At 40.7% G+C, this 22,279-nt stretch overlaps 1 protein-coding gene and 1 long non-coding RNA gene across 4 annotated transcripts in view; one reads left to right on the top strand and one right to left on the bottom strand.

The window, feature by feature from the left end:
• LOC122672035 (E3 ubiquitin-protein ligase BIG BROTHER-like) overlaps positions 1 to 22,279 on the bottom strand; it is a 42,185-nt gene that overhangs the window by 17,950 nt on the left and 1,956 nt on the right. Inside the window, exons 3-5 of one of the 3 annotated variants that reach the window (XM_043869547.1) lie at positions 21,139 to 21,197; positions 20,993 to 21,037; positions 9,368 to 9,495 (exon numbers count right to left, since the gene is read on the bottom strand). In XM_043869547.1, the coding sequence (XP_043725482.1) occupies positions 9,368 to 9,495; positions 20,993 to 21,037; positions 21,139 to 21,197 (232 nt within the window). The remainder of the gene's footprint in view (positions 1 to 9,367; positions 9,496 to 20,992; positions 21,038 to 21,138; positions 21,198 to 22,279) is intronic. The other 2 variants (XM_043869552.1, XM_043869557.1) reach the window with 2 other exon arrangements.
• On the top strand, positions 2,698 to 21,969 carry LOC122672056. Its single transcript, XR_006334430.1, has 3 exons — positions 2,698 to 2,864; positions 19,426 to 19,435; positions 21,958 to 21,969. It is a non-coding gene; the product is annotated as an uncharacterized LOC122672056 (long non-coding RNA).

The following is a 22,279-nucleotide window of genomic DNA, read 5'->3' as shown; positions in this document are numbered from 1 at the left end:
TAAATTCTGTCCAGCCTTGTTCCTCCATCCAATCCCAACCAAATTTCAACCACAGCCCCCCCCTCATCTGCTCCTTCACTTGACCTAATTTGCAGCTCCATCCAACCACTCAAACCCTAATTAGTCTTGTCTCTATAGAACCCCAAAAGAAAACCCTAAATACTGTATAGCCCAATTCAGCCATTAGAACTACACCATATTACAGCCGAGTACCCTTCCCATTACTCCTAACACTCAACCTTAGCCCCTTGCCCTAATTCCAAGTTCAAACCCCAGTTTTAACCTAAATTCTACCCAAAACCTGAAACCCTAACCCTAATTTCTGTAATTTTTAATTTTTCTTTAAACCTTGTTCAAACCTACCCTATTAGCTTCTCCTAGACCTGCCCATTAAAACCATATATGATTCAACCCTATTCTCATAAACCTAACCCTAGATTTGACCTAAAATACCCCAATCTGCCCCAATCGGCCAGCACCTTTTTGTGGGGGTTTGCTCTACCAGGCTCCTAGTAGGTCTTCTACCTATCTAGGACTACATTACGAATCATATTGGTTTTGTTATTGCATTTAAACATTTATAATCAAAGTGTTCTTAGTTTCTCCTAAATCTTGAACCTTGATCAGATGGCTTCTAATGTGCCAATTGTCAAATCTACTAAATGCAAAAAATGCGGGATCAGTTGTACAACATCCACTGCAAAGACACAAAAAATATGGGTAGGGAGTATTACATATGTCCTAATGGATGTTCTTTTTTTTATGTAGATAGAGGCCCTAAGATTATGCGAATGTGAAGAAGGCCAATGCAAAGTAAGGACAGCGAAAACAGATGAAAACAATGGCCGACAATTCTGGTGTTGCCCAAAATCAACTGGTGTATGACCACTACATAGATATTGTAGATGATTATTTTCTTAGCTCATAAATATGGTAGAAATTAAATCCATGTTTTGGCATGCAAGCTAATAATCGTGGGTGTGGAATGTTCAAGTGGGTAGAAGATTGTCCGGAAACATCGACACATGTAGTTCTTTCACCTTCATCGAAATTTCTCAGAGGATATTTGAGAAGAGCAATGAATCAGACAAATATGTTGAGAGACGTCTTAGACGATGATGTTGACAAGCTAGACTTGAACAAAGGTGGATAAATTAAATTTGTGTTGATCTTCTGAGACTTTGGGATGACAAGCAGTCTAAAGAGAGATTGCTACTAGTTTAGGAAAACTAAAGACGTTAGTTTGTAAACACCTAAGCTGTTGTTTCGAAAGAAACAGGATATCAAGGGCGTTAGCGTGAGAAGATCGAGCACATCAGTAGCAAAACAGTGGAGATGTTTCCAAGTTCAGTCTTGTGTCACAAGGGAGCTTTTATTTTAAGCGACCAATCATTCAGTTTTGGAAGCATAAGGTTTACGCTCTTTTATTAATGGTAACGGTGTTTGAGGCTACAAAGGTCAGTCTATTTGCTAGGGCAGGGGTAGATGAGCGCTAGAGTGAGTGACCCAACCTGACTTACTCTATAGAGCTGTAGAGAAGGCGGTTACACTTGATAGCAAACGACTTATCGGAAGCTTAGTTAACTCCCTGGCTTATACTCGATACACATATCGAACTCGGCCAAGAAGTCTTGCCACCTTGCTTGCAAGAGCAGATAGTATCTCCAAGTGCGTAGATAATGCACTATGATGGTCATTTCCTTTTCTTGTTCTAGTCATACCATATAGGGGGATGTTCCTGGGATGCTGCTTTGACTAATGCTTAGACTTTTTCGTTTAATAACTTTATTTTATCTTTTCACTTCCTTTCACTCCTTTGTACTTTTTTTTTTTTTTCCTTTTACTTTTTTACTCTCTTCTACTTCTCTTATTTCTATTACTGTTACAGCCTCTTAGGATCCATGTAGCCGGCCCCATTTAGTTGGGCAAAGGTTATGGTTGTTGTTGTTGTAGTCATACCATATCTTAGGATAAACTTAATTTATCTACCCTTGTTCAAGTCCAACTTGTCAACAATATCTAAAACGTCTCTCAACATACTTGTTTGATTCTCTGAACCCTTAATTGCTCCTCTCAAATATCCTTTAAAGAAATTCCGATGAAGGTGAAGGAGCTACAGGTGTCGATGTTTCTGGACAATCAGATGAACTAGGTAGAAAAGGAAGGTGTGACATCTACCCACTTGAACATTCCACACCCACAATTATAAGCCTGCATGCCAAACCATAGTTTTAATTTCTACAATATTTATGAGCTAAGGAAATAATCATCTATAATATCCATGTAGTAGTCATACCCCAGTTGATTTTGGGCATCACCAGAATTGTCAGCCAATGTTTACATCTGTTTTTGCTGTCCTTACTCTGCATTGGCCTTCTCCACATTCGCATAATCTAAGGTGCTCTATCCACATAAAAAATGAACATCCACTAGGACATGTGTAATACTCCCTACCCATATTTTTTTGTCTTTGCTGTGGATGTTGTACAACTGATTCCGCATTTCTCGCATTTAGCAGATTTGACGATTGACACATTAGAAGCCATCTGATCAAAGTTCAAGATTTTAGGAGAAACTAACACTTTGATTATAAATGTTTCAATGCAATAACAAAACCAATATAATTAGTCATTGGATTTCCTTTTCCTACGAGGATTAGGTTGATGTAAAACATATCTCTAACCAAACAGTAACTCTGGTTCTAATGGGATTTACTTTGTGACTGAACTAACCGAACCTAATCATGCGGATGTAATTGGCTTATTAATTTGACACATCATGGGTAGCAAGAGGTTATGGATAAACAGAGAAACAATCTCTGGTTCTAATGGTACTAATGTAAGTTGAAAATTTTTAAGTTTTCAGTCAGATTAGATTAAAACTATTTATTGTTGGATTCTATTTCTACTCACTTCATGTCTTTAATGCTGCTGGCAAATAATTATACAAACAAACAAACTCAATGGATAAACTAGCATAGTTATTCGATGTAGAAGGATGGTTGAGACCCCCTCCACCAAGGATTCCACCGTGTCTTTCCAAAAAAAAAATCCACGGATTTTAGATAGACTTTTCCAAATCATTCAATCGCCACCTGTGAGGGAGAGACCTATTACCTTTATCCGGGTTTGGGTCGTTACAGATGGTATCATATATCAACAGAGGCCTTTGGGATGCTACAGTCTGAAGAAGTAATTTATTTCAAATTGAAGAAACTAAAAGAGCTAGAGGCCTAAAATAACTATAGAGGAGGTGGTAAGGAAAGACATGTATAGCTTAGGATTGGAAGCTTGTATGGCTTTTGTTGATATATGGGCCAGAATACCGTGGGGGTATTCTGGACATTTTTCCTTGTTATTTTATTGTTTTATGAGTGTGGTTTAGTCCCACATCGCCAATGTACAGATTCTATTATTTTTTATTCATTATAAATATATGGCTTGGGGTCTGCCTTAGACATCCAAGCATTGAGTTCTAATTCTGATCCTCTTAACATGGTATCAGAGGTGGTTCTTAATTAGGACTCTTATCCACGATCCCCTTCCCTCTCTAATTCTCAATCTCTCTTCTCTTCTCTTCTTCCCTTTGTTTGTTTTGTTCTTCTTTGTCCCATAGGGCAGCACTGATGAGGTGATCAATTGATCCAGCTGAAGCCCTCCTTTATTACCTCACCCCATGATCTGAAGATTTGATCGATAGGGTGCTTGGCCTCTTTGCTGCGAATATTGAAGACTTCAGTCTTCGTTGGACAGAACCCCTCTTTACAACAAGGGATTTGTTCACCATATTTGAGCTCCAGACCTGCAGCAGAATACTATTCCAGCACCTACATCAAGTTCCAGCCCCTCAAGGTCGCTATTTCTTCACACTTTCAGGGTTTTTCAAAACCCTGACAATAGTCGACGTTGGGGGTTCCATATATCAGTTGATTCTGATTTTTTTAGGGGTGATTCTCCCCAGTTCAAGACTAATTCGACTGCAATTTCAGCCTCATCCAGTCAATTTTCAGGCCTCAATTCATCTTATCGATTTCAGCACTTTCAGTGTTTTTTTCAAAACCTTGAAAAAATCGATCTCAAGGTTCTCTCTGTCTGGTGTTGCTGATTTTTGGAGACATTTATTCCTTCATTATTAGAGGGCTTTCATCCTTGTTGCAGCCCTTAACTTGGAGATTTTATTGGGTTTCTCTTCACAACAGTCCCCTTCTGCGATTTGGGATTCTTCACTATCCTCATGGGTGACTCTGTGGATTCGACTGCTACTTCTGTTGGTGATGGAAACAGCAAACCAGATTATCTGAATTTCTCCCCAAATCCAATCAAATTGGATGGCACAAATTATCTGCTTTGGTCTAGGTCTGCCTCCTTTGCCATTGCTGGCCGTGGCCTTACTGGTCATATTAGGGGAACCACTACTATGCCTACTGAGGTTGGAGCTGCTCAGGACAAGTGGCTTGCCCACAATGGAGTTCTTATGTCCTACCTGATCAGTTCGATGACTACAGAGCTACAGAACAATTTTCTTCTCCTTGACACAGCCGCGGAAATTTGGGCTGCTTGCTAGGAGACTTTTGGACAGCTTGGCAATGATGCCCAGGTATATGAAATCAGGAAGAAGGTCCTTCACATTACTCAGGGAGAATTGACAATCTCCAAATATTATGCTACCCTGCGCAGCCTTTGGCAGTAACTGGACCACTTTTCTGACTTCCACCCGAGTACAGTTGCTGATATTGCCTCCTATAAGAAGCACGTGGACAAGATTAGGGTCTACGATTTTTTGGCTGGCTTAAATGTGGAGTATGATCAGATTCGTGTTCAAGTGTTGGGCCATCAGCCTTTCCCCACACTAGAACAATCTTATGCCTTGTTGTCCTCTGAGGAAAACCATCGGGCTGCCATGTTGCATCCCCCTGTTACTGACAGATCAGCTCTCAAGGCTGTGCCCCTGCTATTCTTGGGCCTAATAGCACTGCTTCTCTTGGTGATTCTACCACAGGGACTGTCGTTTATGAGCACTGTCACAAACCCTACCACACCAAGGAGAAGTGCTGGAAACTTCATGGGAAACCAGCTGACTTTGAAGCAAAAAGGGCTGCCAAGACAAAGCCAAAGCAAAAGACCAAGGCCCATCAGTCTGAAAGTATTACTGCAGCCCCTGCTACTGACCCTGGTCTATCCCAGGATGATCTACAGGCACTCCTACATATGCTCCTGCCAGTTCTTCTGCTCCTTCAGGTTCACACTTTGCCCGGTCAGGTATTGCATTTGGGGGTCATTGCGCTTCTGTAGCTTCCCATCCTTGGATCATCAATTCTGGAGCTACAGATCATATGACCGGTTCTTTTAGTTTGTTTCACAGATATTCCCCCACTTCTGGGAAGGACAAGGTCAAGGTGGCTGATGGTTCCCTTTCTGTCATTTCTAGAAAAGGAATCATCAACTGCACTTCTACTCTTCCCTTAATTTACTATTAACCTTCTTTCTATTAGTAGTATTACTCGTGATCTTAACTGCAAAGTCACTTTCTTTCCATTCACTGTGTGTTTCAAGATCTGGAATCTGGGAAGACGATTGGATTGGGTAAATTGCACGGTGGGTTGTACCTGCTTGATGATGGTTGCTTCTCTCCACCACAAGTGCCTTCTCTGCTCCACCAGAACTCCATGGTCTCTTTTGAACTCTACCAGTGGCACTCTAGGTTAGGTCAACCCCCTTTAGGAATTTTAGCTCATTTATTTCCTAGTTTGGTCACCCTTTGTACTAAGGATGACTTTTTTTGTGAGGCTTGTGTTCTGGTCAAACAGACAAGTTCAAATTATCCAATTTCTAATAAAAGCAGTTCTTGTTTTAATTTGGTACATTCTGATGTTTGGGGCCCTAGTCGTAAACCGTCTATTTCTGGCCATCGTTGGTTTGTCTCTTTCATAGATTGTCATTCAAGGAATACATAGGTTTATCTTTTACACATAAAAAATCAAGTCTTTTCATGTTTTCAGCATTTTTATAAAATGATTCAAACTCAGTTCCAGGCTACTCTCAAAGTATTGAGAAGTGATAATGGAACGGAGTATATAGAATCTCAATTTCAAAAATATCTTGCTGACCATGGCATCCTTCACCAAACTAGTTGTGTTGATACCCCTGCCCAAAATGGCGTGGCGGAACGAAAGAACGATCACTTGTTAGAGATGGCCAGGGCTTTGATGTTTGCAAGGAATGTCCCTTCTCAATATTGGGGGGATGCAGTACTCACTGCAGCCTATCTCATCAATCGGCTGCCTTCCCGAGTTCTTAACTCTCGTAGCCTCTCTGATATTTTGCTAGGAAATTCTTCCTTTATTGTGCCCCCCAAGGTGTTTGGCTGTGTGTGTTATGCTAGGGATACTAGATCTCCTGGCAAACTTGAACCTAAGGGCCTTCGCTGTATTTTCTTGCGTTATTCTCCGACCCAGAAAGGTTATAAGTGTTACCATCCCCCTTCCCGTCGTACCATGGTTAGTATGGATGTTATTTTCCATGAGTCCCTTTCTTACTATTCTTCGCCACCTCTTCAGGGGGAGAGTTCTAGTGAAGATGTGCCTTTTGAGATTCCTCTACCAGAGGTTCCTCAGGCTGCTGTCCAGCCCACTTTACCACCACCCACGGCTGCTGCCCAGCCTACTTTGGATACCTCACTTCCTCTGGCTGTTCCTCCCTCACCTAATGGAAATCCTATACAAGGGGAGACCATAGAAAATAGTGCTGTTAATGCTCCTATACAGGGGGAGCTAACTCCAGTCCAGAGAACTATTGGTAAATTTCATTAGAGAATTGACTACTCCAACATCATCACCTATACGAGGGGCAGATCCAACAGAGGGCAGCTGCAACCCACTGTAGCACCAGTACCCATCCAATTGCCGACTACAGACCCGGATCCTTCATCTCCTGGTAATTCCTCTCCTTCCGACCTACCTATTGCTCATCGCAAAGGTACTAGGACTTGCACCTTACATCCCATATCTCGCTTTGTTTCGTATGGTTCTCTTTCTCCTTCTTTCCGTGCTTTTGTATCCTCTCTTCTTCTGTCTCTATTCCTAAAACTTGGCAGGAAGCATATACAGATGGAAAGTGGAAGGCTACAATGTTGGAAGAAATGAGAGCACTACACAAAAATAACACATGGGATCTTGTGACTCTTCCTCCAGGGAAAAAACCAGTGGGATGTAAATGGGTCTTTGTGGTCAAACAGAAGGCTAATGGGTCAGTGGATCGGTATAAGGCACGTCTAGTTGCAAAGGGGTTCACTCAGACTTATGGAGTTGACTATCAGGAGACCTTTACACCAGTGGCAAAGCTCAACACTATCAGGGTGTTGTTATCTTGTACTGCAAATCTTGGGTGGGATCTTCAGCAACTAGATGTGAAGAATGCCTTCCTCCATGGGGAGCTTGAGGAGGAGGTATACATGGACATTCCACCAGGCTTCTCTGGTGACAGGACTAGGGGCAGACTCTGCAAGTTGAAACGTGCTCTCTATGGGTTGAAGCAGTCACATAGGGCTTGGTTCGGCAGGTTTCATAAGGCTATGATTACAGCAGGTTATAAGCAGAGCATTGCTGATCACACCTTGTTCATCAGACGAGTTAGTGACAAGGTTACTCTTCTCATAGTGTATGTGGATGATATCATGGTGACTGGTAATGATGATGTTGTTATCAGAGATTTAAATATTCTCCTTAGCTGTGAGTTTGAGGTCAAAGATCTAGGTTCTCTAAAATATTTCCTAGGGATAGAAGTTGCTCGCTCTTCAAAGGGCATCTTTTTTTCTCAAAGAAAATATGTCCTTGATATATTGACTGAGACAGGGCTGCTAGGTTGTCATCCTTTAGATACTCCTATGGATGCTACTGCAAAACTTAGGGAGAAAGAGGGTGAACCTGTTGACAAAGGTGGTTATCAAGGGTTAGTGGGCAAACTAATCTACCTTTCCCACACCAGACCTGATATAGCGGTTGCTGTAAGTATGGTGAGCCAGTTCATGCATGATCCCTATTCCTCTCATATGGATGCAGTCCGGCGTATTTTGAGGTATTTGAAGTCTGCTCCAAGAAAGGGAATTCTCTTATCTTCCAATGGTCACCTTAAGATTGAAGCTTATACTGATGCCGACTGGACTGGTTCTTCTGACAGAAAGTCCATCTCTGGCTATTGCTCCTTTGTGGGTAGGAACCTTGTTACATGGCGCAGCAAGAAGCAAAATGTTGTGGCAAGGTCCAGTGCTGAAGCCGAGTTTCGTGCAATGGCCCAAGGCATTTGTGAACTTCTTTGGCTTAGAGGATTATTGCAGGATATTGGTGTTGTTGTCCATCTTCCAATGATGCAATAAAGCGGCTGTGACAATAAAGCGGCTATTAGCATTGCTCATAACCCTGTTCAGCATGATCGCACTAGACATGTGGAGGTTGACAAACATTTCATCAAGGAAAAGCTTGAAGGTGGACTCATTTGTGTTCCCTTTGTCAAGACTACCGATCAGCTGGCTGATGTATTCACTAAGGGGCTGATTTGCAAGCTGTTCCATCCTATACTAGTCAAGTTGGGCATGCATGATATATATGCTCCAACTTGAGGGGGAGTGTTGATATATGGGTCAGAATACCGTGGGGGTATTCTGGACATTTTTCCTTGTTATTTTATTGTTTTATGAGTGTGGTTTAGTCCCACATCGCCAACGTACAGATTCTATTATTTTCTATTCATTATAAATATATGACTTGGGTTCTGCCTTAGACATCCAAGCATTGAGTTCTAATTCTGATCCACTTAACAGCTTTGAATTGGGCTGATTGGAGAAATATGGGAAAATCTTGTTGTAACCAAGAAAGCAACTTCACTTTTTTTCCTCGTCTTTTTCTCAAAAGTTATATTAATCATGGGTAAAAAACGGCTTTCAAAATAAATTGAAAATGTTGTATCAGTATGCCATTTTCAAAAGATGTCATTATCCATGTGAAATGACAAGATTACCTCTGCATTAAATAACTTTTAGAAAAAGACAAGGGGCAAAAAAACGTAAGGTTACAATACAACTTCTTGTTGTCACTTACTTGGTGACAAATATATATATATATAGAGAGAGAGAGATAAGCCAACTCATGGGGGCAAAGAATTTGAACTTTTCCCTGACATCAAGACAGCAACAATAATGATTTTAACCAGAAGGGAGTGCGTTAGGTGGCATAGATCTTGGAATATACAATTGAAGGGAGGGGTACTTCTACCAAAAGAGAAGGGGGGGTGAAAGGATTTAAACTACTCATATGATAGCAAAAACACTAGTAAAGAGGTCAAATAAGAAAGAGACTAAGATAAACAGATCTTACTCCTCTATTTTGTCTTTTTTTGAGAAGAACCCCCCTGTTTTATACTTCGATGTTGGCAAATATGAAATAAGCTCTTCTGACAATCCTCTACTCTCAGTGCCGATAGCATCTCCTAGAGATTGCAATTCCTGAGACAAGAAAAATCATAAATCAATAGCACACATAGGAAAACTTAAAAGGCAAACTGGAAGAATATAATAATAATAATAATGCAAAGGATGCTGCTCTAATAAAAATGTTAGTAGAAGTCAGAAATTTGTCTTTGGGGTCTGTTTCCCCCTCATTATGCCAGAGGCTAAGTGACTAACTGAATAAAGACAGGAATTAGACCAAGGTGTAAGATATTAAAACTCACAAACCCATGACTTTGAATCTACTCTGTTGACACAACAATGAAATGGTTGATTTAGAGGGGGCATAAATTTTTCCAAAATTATAACAGATTCTAAAATGCCCCGACCCCGCAATGGCGGGAGCCTCAATCACCGGTTACGTCCTTTTTTTTATTAATAGATTCTAAAAGTAATTAGTTTTACAAAAGAGGGCAAGTTTTTGGCAGGATCTTTTTTTTTGAAAGTCATAAAATTTGTTTTGATATGAATACTGATATGATCAGACTAACAATGATAGAATGCCTTGGATCTCTTGGACGCAAGTTGCTTATGGTCATGGAAATAAGCATACCAGTTTCACTGAACTCTGCTTGGTAAAATCAGGCTGAATAGCAGCAAGAAATTTAAGATCAGAGTGTGTTCCTTCAATGAAAAATAAATTCCTATTTATTGTATGAATTTACTGATTAAAGTGTGGCAACAATACGACACTAGTACAGGTTTCCTATGAGTACTAGAATCCATGTTCCACTGAAGCCAAAGAAGAAAATACATGATTTGAGAACCTAATCAATTTGTGTTCTTACAGGAATCTGACTTTGGTGGGGTTTTCACATTTATTTAGCTTACAGTTACTGTTCTCTTGCGGTGTTGTGTTTGTCAAGATCAGAGTGTGTTCCTTCAATGAAAAATAAATTCCTATTTATTGTATGAATTTACTGATTAAAGTGTGGCAACAATACGACACTAATACAGGTTTCCAATGAGTACTAGAATCCATGTTCCACTGAAGCCAAAGAAGAAAATACATGATTTGAGAACCTAATCAATTTGTGTTCTTACAGGAATCTGACTTTGGTGGGTTTTTCACATTTATCTTAGCTTACAGTTACTGTTCTCTTGCGGTGTTGTGTTTGTCAAATTTACTTGAGGGGGAACAAAAAACTGTTCACATTGAAACTGAAATTGTGCTCTGATCTGTCCCCCCCCCCCCAACACACACACACACACAAAAAACACCCTTCTTTTTTTGATACATCCCACAAAAGCAAGTTCTGAAGGGTATCAATTGGGAGGTATGGAAAAATATGAATTATGGCTTGTGACATTATGATCACAGCCCCACTTTATTTATAATGAGTGTAGGAATATTCTAGAATAGGTACAAGGACTGAAATACCCCTTATGACAAAAATACCCTTGAACCCATATTACAACACTCCTCCAACTTGCTAACTATAGAACACACATGCCCAACTTGCTAACTATAGAACAAAAACTTTTACTACTAATTCCCCTAGTGAGAATATCAGCTAACTGCTCACTAGACTGGATAAAAGGAACACAGACGACTCCTTGTTCTAGCTTCTCCTTGATGAAGTGACTATCAATCTCAACATGCTTGGTGCGATCATGTTGAACTGCATTATATGCGATACTTATTACTGATTTACTGTCACAATAAAGGTGCATAGGCAGATCAACAACAACACATAAGTCTTGAAGAAGCCCTTGGAGCCAGAGGAGTTTGCATATTCCATGGGTCATAGCCCGAAACTCTACTTCAGCACTGGATTGAGCAACAACAGCTTGCTTCTTGCTTCGCCAAGTAACCAAGTTACCTCCAACAGAAGAGCAATACCCTGACGTAATCTTCTGCCATCTAGACACCTTGCCCAGTCAGCATCAGTGAAAGCCTCAACTCAAAGGTGATTGTGAGGAGAGAGAAGCATGCCCTTTCCAGAAGAAGACTTCAAATACCTCAAGATCCTATATGCTGCCTCCAAATGAGTAGAATAAGGATCATGCATATATTGGCTAACTACACTCATTGCAAAAGCAATATCTGGCCGTGTATGGGATAGATATATCAGAGGCCCAACCAATCTTTGATAGTTGCCGGTATCCACTAGCTCTCCATCCTCACTCTTTAAATGAGTATTTGGTTCCAATGGTGTAACAGCAAGCTTACATCCCAACATTCCAATGCCAATCAACAAATCAAATGTATACTTTCTTTGAGAGAGAGGAGATACCTTGAGCTGAATGAGCAACCTCAATCCCAAGAAATTATCTAAAGCTTCCCCAGGTCATTAACTTCAAATTTTGTCCCCAAAAAAGGTTTTACTTTGCCTATTTCTTCAACATCACTCCCAATGATAACTGTGTCATCCACATACACAATCAATAAGGTATGATCAGCATTGCTTTGCTTTTACCCAATAGACATCATGGAAAATTGGAAACAACCAAACCATGCTCTAGGGGAATGTTTTAGGCCATTTAAAGCTTTCTTCAGATGACCCATCTTTCCCTATGACTCTAGGGCAGAAAAACCATGAGGTATCTCCATGTATACTTCTTCTTCTACTTCCCCCATGGAGGAAAGCATTTTTTACATCAAGCTGTTGAAGATCCCATCCTTGGTTGACAGCCCAGGAAATAATTACCCTAACAGTATTCGTCTTCGCTACTAGGGCAAACGTTTCCTGATAATCGATCCCATAGGTTTGGGTAAAGCCTCTAGCAACCAGCCTAGCCTTGTATATCTCTACTCATCCATCAACCATCTATTTAACAACAAAAACCCATTTGCAACCTACGGGTTTCTCTCCTGGAGGAAGTGTTACCAATTCCCAAGTGTTATTTTTTCTCAGGGCACTCATTTCTTCATTCGTTGCTTCTTTCCACTTCGAATTAGCCAATGCCTCCTGCCAAGTGTTAGAAAATGAAACAAAGGTCAAAGAGGAAACAAAGGCACAGAAAGAGGAAGAAAGAGAATTATATGAAACAACATTGGAGATGGGATATTGAGTACAGGTTCATTTTTGCTTACAAATAGCAATTGGTAAGTCAAGTCTAGGATCAAAAGCAGACTTATACCAGAAGGAGAGCCTGGAACAGGTAATGCCGATTGAGTTGGAGCAGTGGTGGTGGTTCTTTTATGCCAAGTTCCTCGAGAAAAGGTCTTCAAGGTGTCAGGCTCCCCTTGAATTAAAGGCTGCTCCTGCTCCCTTGGATCAAAGGTTGCTTCTGTTCTTGTCTTGTTATACTATCCTCAAGTTCTATAGATGGGGCTTCCACTGTAGGTGCATACACATCCAATGGCGCAATAAAGGGGCACCTCTTCAATTACAAACTCCCCCTGAAGAGGTCCATGGGTAGGGAAATAAGCCTCAGACTCCCGAAACTTACATCCATGGTGACAAATAACTTCCGTGTAGGCGGGTAATAACATTTATACCCCTTTTAGATAGCAGAGTAGACCAAAAATAATGCAAGCAAACATCAAACTTCCCATGGACATGATGATTGCGAGCGAACATGATACAACCAAATACTTTAGGAGGTACCACAAATGAAGAAGAGCCCAATAGAACCTCAAGAGGGCAGCAGGTTGTGGAGCACCCGGGAAGGCAGCCGATTTATGAGATAGGCAGCAGAAAACACAGCATCATGCCAAAAATCGAGGAGGAACAGCCACTGTGAACATAAGAGACTTGGCCACTTCCAAGAGATGATGATTCTTCCGTTCAGCTACATCATTTTGGGCTGGAGTATCTCTACACAAGAGGTCTAGTGTATTATCCCGTGAGAAGACAGGTAGGTCTGAAAGGAGCTGTCCATGTATTCCTTCCCATTATCTGTCCAAAATATTTTTACTTGAGCATCAAATTGAGTTTGAACCATTTTGTGAAACAATTGAAAGCAGGAGAAAACATCACTCTTTTGGTGCATAAGGTAAACCCAAGTAGTACGACTAAAGCAATCAATAAAGGTGACAAACCACCGATAACCAGATGTAGAAACACAATGAGCAGGGCCCCACACATCAGAATGAATTAAACCAAATGGAATTAAACTTCTACAATCTCAAATGGGATAAACAGCTCTAGTTTGCTTGGCAAAAACGCAAGCATCACAAGAAAAATGGTTTGAATTACAACTCTTAACCAAACTGGGAAATAAAGTAAATAAATCTCCTAGAGGAGAGTGGCCTAGACGACGATGCCACCTATATAGTTCAGCCAAAGCTGATGACAAAGATTCAGAGAGAGAAGCCCGAGAGACCAAAGCCGATGGCACTGATGGAGAACTATCAAGCATGTAAAGACCACCAACCACTTTACCACTGCCAATTGTGTGAACCGTTTCCAAGTACTGAAAAATAAAATGGGTAGTAAACAAAGTCACTTTGCAGTTCAAATCTTGAGTGAGACTACTAATAGATAGTAAATTAGTAGAGAATTTTGGAACATGCAAGACAGATAAAAGACACGAGGAATGAGTGTACTTAATGGTGCCCTTCCCAAAAACAGAGAAAAGGAAACTATCAGCGACACAGACTATACTGTTACCAAATAATGGAAAATTTTTAAAGAATTGAGTAGAAGAACCTATCAAGTGATCAATGGCACCGGAGTCAATGATCCAAGAGTTGGACATAACTGTGGTAGGGTTGCCACTAAACGAAATACCTGGTGTGGATGAAGGTGAAGCAGAAGGAGCGGAAGATCCTAGCAGGGAGGTAGCAGAAGCAGCAGAAGGTGTTGATGAAGAAGTAGTGTCAAGCCGAGTCATCAAATGACGGAGATGCTGAAGTTCCTCCTGTGAAAGAGGTTGATTCAAAGTATTGTCTTCCGAAGAAGTCTAATTAGCCCTAGCTGAAGTAGGACGACCTTGCCCACGTCCCTAAGTATTAATGGGACGCCCATGTAATTTCCAGCACTTGGTCCTTGGTATGTCGTTCCTTCCCACAAAAATCACACTTCACAGGAGCACAATCAGGAATAGGACGGTCACTAGTACCGCGGGAAGAACCCCCACAGGGATGAACTCTGTGGGCTAGAGAAGAGTGTTGATCAGTAACGAGTAACTAGATGAATCCTGGCATTACAACGGCTGTCCTCTGATTGAACCATGGCATAAGCCTGCTTAAGATTAGGGAGAGCATCGCAATTTAGGATATGATCCCGAATCTGGTCAAGTTGAGGCCAACAAGAAAATCGAATATACGAAGACCATCTTCCCATTTCTTGAAAGCAGTAACATCAACATCGCAGGTAATTGTTTCCGCATGCTACGCAGCTTGGACTAATATTGAGAAAGAGATAATTCCTATTGCTTGGTAGCATGTATCTTTTGGCTTTTTTTCATAGCATTGGGCAGCATTAACAACCTGGGAATAAGTATCCTTGGAAATCTTCCAAATTTTGGCAACTAGATCAAGAAGAAGATAACCCCCAGCAATTTCAGGATCCATGGAGTTGATGAGGTAAGACATCACAAGAAAATTAGATGTCATCCATTTATCTTGAGCAGAACCAGCATCGGTAGGCTTGACATGGGAACCAATTGCCAGAAAGCAGGATCGGGACCACATCAAATAATTGCTCCTATTTAATTTACTAGAGCTTGCAGGGAACAAAAGAAAATCACGCTGAGTAGCTCCTTCGTGTCTAGTAGATACAGTGGGCATCACAGAATCACCCATAGTTGCTGGTTAGGGAAACACTTCAACAAATCATCAACATTCCAAGGAATCCGGAGAGAAACACATCAACCAATCCAACGAATAGGGATTTAAAACATGCTGATCGAGATAACCTCCCTTGGTGAGAGATAACTCACCACCAAGGGTGACTGAAAGAAGTCGGCAGCAGCCGGTGTTGCGACCGAGAGGAAGAAAAGAGGTGGCAGTTGATGGAGGCACTGGCGGTGAGACCGAGAGGAAGAGGAAGGGACGGCGGAAGCTGGCGGTGGTTCTTGTGGTGGTTGGTGGCGCTAAGGAGAAGACCACGAGAGAGAGAGAGAGAGAGAGCGGCGGAACCTGTGGTGGTGGCTGTCGGCGCAAAAATAGAGAAGAGGGAGAGAAAGAGAGGCTCTATTAATGCTAAAAAATTGATCAACATGTTTCTCCAGGGCATCCTCTTTTCACATGGTGAGTTTGGGCCAACCACATCTACTACAAGGCAGAAAGAGCTTTTTTCATTCTAAACCTTACTTATTTAGGAAATTCAAAATAATTCAAGAAAAAAGGCTATTATTGACAAGGGAAAAATGGATGACTGGTTTGACAAGAGTACTATACATTAGGCCAATCCAAAGAGCACTCTCTAAGATGGACAGACTATCAGACAGTTAAAACCTCCAAGTGGCAGTAAACCCTACAGTACTGCAGGCTTCAGAGTTCCACAAGATTATAAGAGAATGAATATGTCCCATAAAAAATTTCTATAATCATATGAGCATGTGTCTTCCTTAAACAATTGCATGTATTCAGAGTCAGGGCAGTCAAATGAATCACCTGAGCTTTGAGTTGATAAGCCTAAAAAGTTGTCTCAACAAGGCCAAATCATCATGCAACTAAGGATAATTCCATATTTCGCAGCTCTTAGTCGATATTTCGACCGAGAGCTGCTGAAATTCAAATTTTCTCTCCTCTTCCTCCCTTCCAAGCCTCATCCAAGCATTGTTGAAGCTCCTTGTCGCCGGGAAGACGTCGGAGGGTCATCTAAGCTCATCATCCAAGCCTATTTTTATTATTTAAGGTAAATTCTATTTCTCTAAAACTATTTTTTTTAAAAAAATTTTGTACAAATGTTGTTGGATGTTGATGATATTAATATATGTTAGACACCGGAGGCCGATCTACAGCCTCACGGTGTCGAAATTTTTTTCCCATATGTATTTTTTTTATTTTTTTTCTGGTTTTAAAAATTTATTTTCCTACAACTAAAATAGGAAATAATTAGGGGTAATATGACTTAGATGGTAATGAATTAAATATATGTTAGACACCAATGGCCGATCTACGCTTCACATGTCGGATTTATTTTTCTGCTCTTAAATAATTCTTTTAATTTTCGAAAATTAAGAAAAATATATAAAATATTAAAAAACAGAAATAAATAAGGAAAAATATGAAAGTTATTTCTATATGTTTTGAGATGCATTACATGTATATTATGTTTACTAATTTTTGGTTTTGTTGTGTTAGGTCAATACTTATATTAACATTATTTATAAAAAATTGGTTTTAATTATGTGAAAAATATAAGGGTTAGGGGAAAAATATTAAATAACTATACAAGTGTATTAGTAATCTAAAAGTGTCAATTGAAGTGCATCTACATTAAGTTTTTTAATTATTTATGTTACTTACATTACAGTAAACAAGTATCATTATGGCGGATCGTGATAGACAACGTGCGAAGGGCAAGCAAAAGGTGGGGGAAAGTAGTCAACAAAGGGGGCGGAGGGAACAAAGAGAACAGAGGGAACAAGAGAGACCAGCCAGCCAGCATAGGGGTGACATTGCATGGTTACATGGTACTCCCATTGATGGGAATAAGAGAAAATCTATATGTAATTATTGTCACATGCAATTTATGGGAGGTGGGTCCAGTAGACTTAAACAACATCTGACTGGAGGATCTAAAGATGTTGTAGGTTGTCATATGGTCCCCTCTGAAGTAGCCAGGGAGATTGGTGATAGTTTGAGGGGAAGAAAGAAGAGGAAGGCTGACAAGCAAAGGATAAGAGAACAACTTGAGGATACAGTGAGGAGTTCGATGGGAGGAGGAAGACGATACAATGATGATGATGATGATGATGATGATGACATACAAACAGCAGAGGAGGCTAGGGATTTTAGGCGAACTGTTCAAGGAGCAGAGTAAGTTTTCAAGATGATCGCAGAGACAAAGAGTAGGGGGTAGTGGAGGAGTCAGCTTCTCGAGGTCCTAGAACTTTGAATCCTTTTAAAAGATCACAAAGTGTGAGGGCAACCCCAACACCTCTACCAGTACCACTACCACCATCAACATCTGATCCTAAATAGCATAAGAAGAAAGGAAGCAGTCAACCCAGAATCAAAGGACCATGGAAGGGGATGAAGGGATTGGTTAAAGAATCAATAGCTAAGTGGATGCTATACCATACCATCCCAACAAACACTGCACAAGGCCCCCATTATGATACCATGATAGATACCATTGCAGAGACTGCCCAGGATTCAAGGGCCCCACCCCATATGAGGTAATGAATGTTTATCTACCTCAACAAAAGAGTGAGATTGATGAGTACATTAGTGAGATGAGGAATATGTGGGAGACATATGGGGTGACTATAATGGCGATGGATGGACTGGGCCTACAAGAAAGTCCATCATCAATTTCATGGTTTATTGTGATGGGAGGACAAGATTTCCTCAAATCGTGGATGCATCCAAAGCAGATAAAGGATGCAAAATATATTTACATATTGTTAAAGGAAGTAGTGGAAAAAGATGTGGGTATTGAAAATGTTGTCCAGTTATAGCAGAACGACAATGGAAGTAACTTCAGTGGCGGTGAGAAGATGATGAACAATAGTAAGTACCGGCTCTTCGGACTCCTGTGCAGCCCATTGCATTGACTTAATGCTAAAAGATATGGGAAAGTTAAAGTTGGTGAAGACTGTGGTTGAAAGTGCAAGACAAGTCACCAACTTTGTATACAACCACTCCTATGCACTCAATCTATTGAGGGAAAAATGTGGGAGTGACTTGGTTAGGCCTGGCATCACAAGATTTGCCACCAACTACATTGCTCTCAAAAGCATTGAGACAAAGAAGGCCGGCCGAGAAGCATGTTTGCTTCGAGGAGCGGTTTGAATGGAAGGGTTCCAAGACCGCAAATGGGAGGGAAGCACAAACAACGATGTCATCTCGAGGACTTCGGACCAAACTAAGCAAAGTGGTGAAAGTTTTAGAGCCGTGGTTAAACTTCTACACGTTGCGACTCCGCTCGAAGGGCCCAACCATGCCAGTCCTATATCTGTGCAATAGACTTGATGAAAGATAGTGTCTATAGTGTGGCTCCTCGCGAGCAAACACTTCTTAGATATCATAAATGCTCATTGGGAGAATCAACTTATGCATCCACGCATAAAGTGGTGAGTAAATTTGTTTTATGTTTACTAATTCATAGTATTATTATTTACTAATTACCTATGCATTTGACAATACCTCTATTCTATATGTCATATTTCAAAGATATAACTGAACCCTAAGTATCAATATAACAATAGGCTTGGGTTGGAAACTCAACTTATTGATGTTTGAAACAAGTAGTGAAGAAGTTGGAGCGGATGGTGCACTACAAGCAATTTGCAATAATGAAGTGAGTTCATTTGGAAACTCAACTTATTCATGCTTTCAAATAAGTAGTGAAGAAGTACTTACTAATTTTCCACATGGGTGTAGATCAAGGTATTTAGGAATGCATTGGGAAGTTTTGGAACCGAGGTCACGATACAGGCGAGCACGTGGTGATCTTTGGTAATTCTTTTAAGTTTTAAATTACATATGTATTGAAATTTGAAAGTTGAAAGTTGAAACAACATTTGACACATGTCTTTTTGTTGTAAACTTGTAATGCATGAATGGTGGGTGTTGTATGGGGAATCGGTGAAAACTTAAGAAGAATAGCAATTAAAGTCCTTGCCCAAACATGTTCCGCATCCGGTTGTGAGAGGAACTGGAGTACCTTCGCTCATCCACTCCAAGAGGCGCAAGATTGGGGTCTCAACGTTTATCCGACATGGTGTATGTGCACTGAACTGAGGCTGAAACGCAACACATAGCATGGGACATGTGGGGCAGAGGAGCACCATTGATCTAGTGACATCTTTCAAGTTGACTCGACGATGAGGACCCTATTGTGGATTGGGTGAGGGATAGAGGTGAGCCAGTGTTGGATGAGGAGGGAGGTAGGCCCGACCCCATGATAACTTCCGAGATTGATGCTTGATGTGGGCGAGTATATGGCGACGAGGTCGATACATGCGAGGAAGCCTCACCCATACCATTCCACCCTTGGTGGCAATGTTCGCGATGATGAACACGGTCAAGTCCTCAAATGATGATGATGATGGTGATGATGGTGATGTTGGTGGTGGTGATGGTGGTGGTGTGTAATCTTGGTGGTGGTGATGTTGGTAGTGGTGATCTTTGGTGAAAAATTTGACAAGATGCAAGAGCGTTATGTGGTAGGCCAGGAGGCCCGGGATACGGCACTGTAGAGCCACTCCGATTCACCTGAGAGACAGTTTGATCATGCCACACAAGATACGGACCACGCGAGCACGTGCCCCGCACCCCCACCCTCGAGAGCCCCTACATACATACAACAGAAGCGTAGGGGTCGACAAACACAGATTGCAACCTGATCACATGGACATTGATAACCTATCTAGCTCGTTGGTGGTTTGAGTATGGGTGATAGGGAGGAGGACCGACCGGACATTGGCGTGCCCCATCTTTTGACGCACATGCCACTCCATTGCATCGGATTATGGTGCATCACAACCTTACGGTGGATATGGATATGGATCATCATCATATGGGCGGTTTAGTGGGGTAGGGGACTATGACTACAGTCCAGTCCAGGGACATCTTGGATCATCTTTTGTAGATAACATCTTTGCATACCCTAGCGGACCTAGCTACCAACCTCACCACCATACATGCGCCAATGCCATCGCCTCTTGACCGGCGCCAACATCATATCACAGGGATCATCTTCTTCACGGATGGATCGATTGGTAACCCTAGTTTATATCCTAGGATAGGTTACCTACAGTATGTTGATGATTCCATTTACGTGACACTTGTGGATGACTACACTCGTTTCTTCTCCGAATCTATACCGTGGTCCACATATGTCCTTCAAACAGAGAGCAATGGACATCGACTCCAGCGAGGCATGAGTGGGATTGATCCAGGGAGGCACAGCAACTACTATTAGCAGTTTAGCACTTGTAATTTGTAACTTAAGTTGTGATTTCATTAATCTATGTGTATTTAACTATTTATACATTAGGGTCGGCGACCGTATGTCAATCAAGGGTGCAAGCCCAAAACACCAATTTTAATTCACATTTTTACAATTTTATGGTTTAAATGTGTTTATTAAGCTTAAATAAGGCTGTCCATGAAGTTTCAGGCCTAGATATGGCCAAATACCCCCCGAGATGGACCCCCGAAATATTGCAGAAAAAATGCAATATTTCGGGCATATTTCGCGATATCTCGGATATTTCGGATATCTCGGTAGGCCCGAGATACCGATATATCGCGAGATATAGTACTATGGTACCAAGATAGGTTGGTTATGTGTCAAAATTACATAAACAGTACAAAAGAGTTGTTAAAACAATATGTTCATTAATTGCCTCAGATGTCTGGATGAATGGTAGCTAATGCTATGATATAAACAAGAAGGGGAGAATTATTCATCAACATACTGACCTCATATGTCATGTTATCTGGATCAATGTTGTCTTGTCTCACAACCTAAATTTCGACAGAGATATTTTAGGATCAAATATAAAATCAAGAAACTGAAAACATTAAAAATGTAAACAGAAAAGCTTAAGAAGACAAATTATATATACCTGGGCAGAAGTGCTTGTGGAATTGACCTCTCTGTTAACTGCAGAACATGGAATTGTGGCTGTTTGTATATCATTCATTTAGAAGCACACACAAATGCATTGATGGGTTCTTGGATGTGTGTGTGCACATACACACACATGCATGCATGCATGCACGCACAGACAGACTAACAGCTATGCACAAACTAATAACAATTAAAAGCTATTTAATGCTATGAGTCTTTGTTTAAATACACTTCGATAGTAGTCGGTTTAGTAAGGTGTGCCACAAAACTGCATTTCATATGGCATTGGTTATGGTTCTAATACATATTTATAGAGATGCTGAATAAATTGTAGGCATGAAGCAACAGGGAACTAAGGAAAAATGTGAAACCGTTTTCAGGAGATATAACTTACCAGAATAGCAAAATTATGGTCTGACTGGAAAGCAACTGAATTGGCTTTCAAATAGCACTAAAATCATGTTAAATGAACAAGTTTGAACCTTCCAAAAATAGCCCTAATAGGAAGTGACGAAAGTAATCCACATAATGAATTGAAATTACAAAATAAAATCAAATGCGCTGTTTCATGAATACACGTTCATCTTTGAGTTGACTGCAGACGCTTTAAGAAGAAAGAAACATTTTGAAGCATGAGATGTTTCCACATCACTATCTAATCCCAACTGAATGAGGGCAGTCACATGAATCATGTTTTGGGCACTCAATTTGAAATAACAGCTAGTATATCTCTGCACCTCTCTCTTCAAATTATGTTTTGGAGTAGTTATAGCTTATTGTGGCAGGTTGTGTTTCACTTAAAAAAAATTGTAAGCATCCCAAGCTGGTGTATTTTTGCACCAAAGTCATGCTTACTATCTTTACACATTATGTTTTGGGGTAGTTACTAATTGTGGTAAGTTATATTGTATTTTAAAAACAACAATAAGTTTGTTCAACTGGTTCAACAACAGGTATCTATGAAGATATAGCCAAAAATAGAAAATGGAAGTGTCCTTATTCTGCAGTCTGAGATAAAACCTGGGCCCAAACAACAAATGTAAAAGTATTAAACATGGTGAAATGTCCCACTTGAATTTCTAACGACTTTAAACTTCAACCAGAAAGAAATTTGTTTTTTACCAAAAATTGCAGAG

This window comes from Telopea speciosissima, chromosome 1 (genome assembly GCF_018873765.1).
Source record: "Telopea speciosissima isolate NSW1024214 ecotype Mountain lineage chromosome 1, Tspe_v1, whole genome shotgun sequence".
Taxonomy (NCBI): domain Eukaryota; kingdom Viridiplantae; phylum Streptophyta; class Magnoliopsida; order Proteales; family Proteaceae; genus Telopea; species Telopea speciosissima.
Note: the sequence above shows the minus strand (reverse complement) of the source record. Positions and strands in the feature narration are given on the sequence as shown.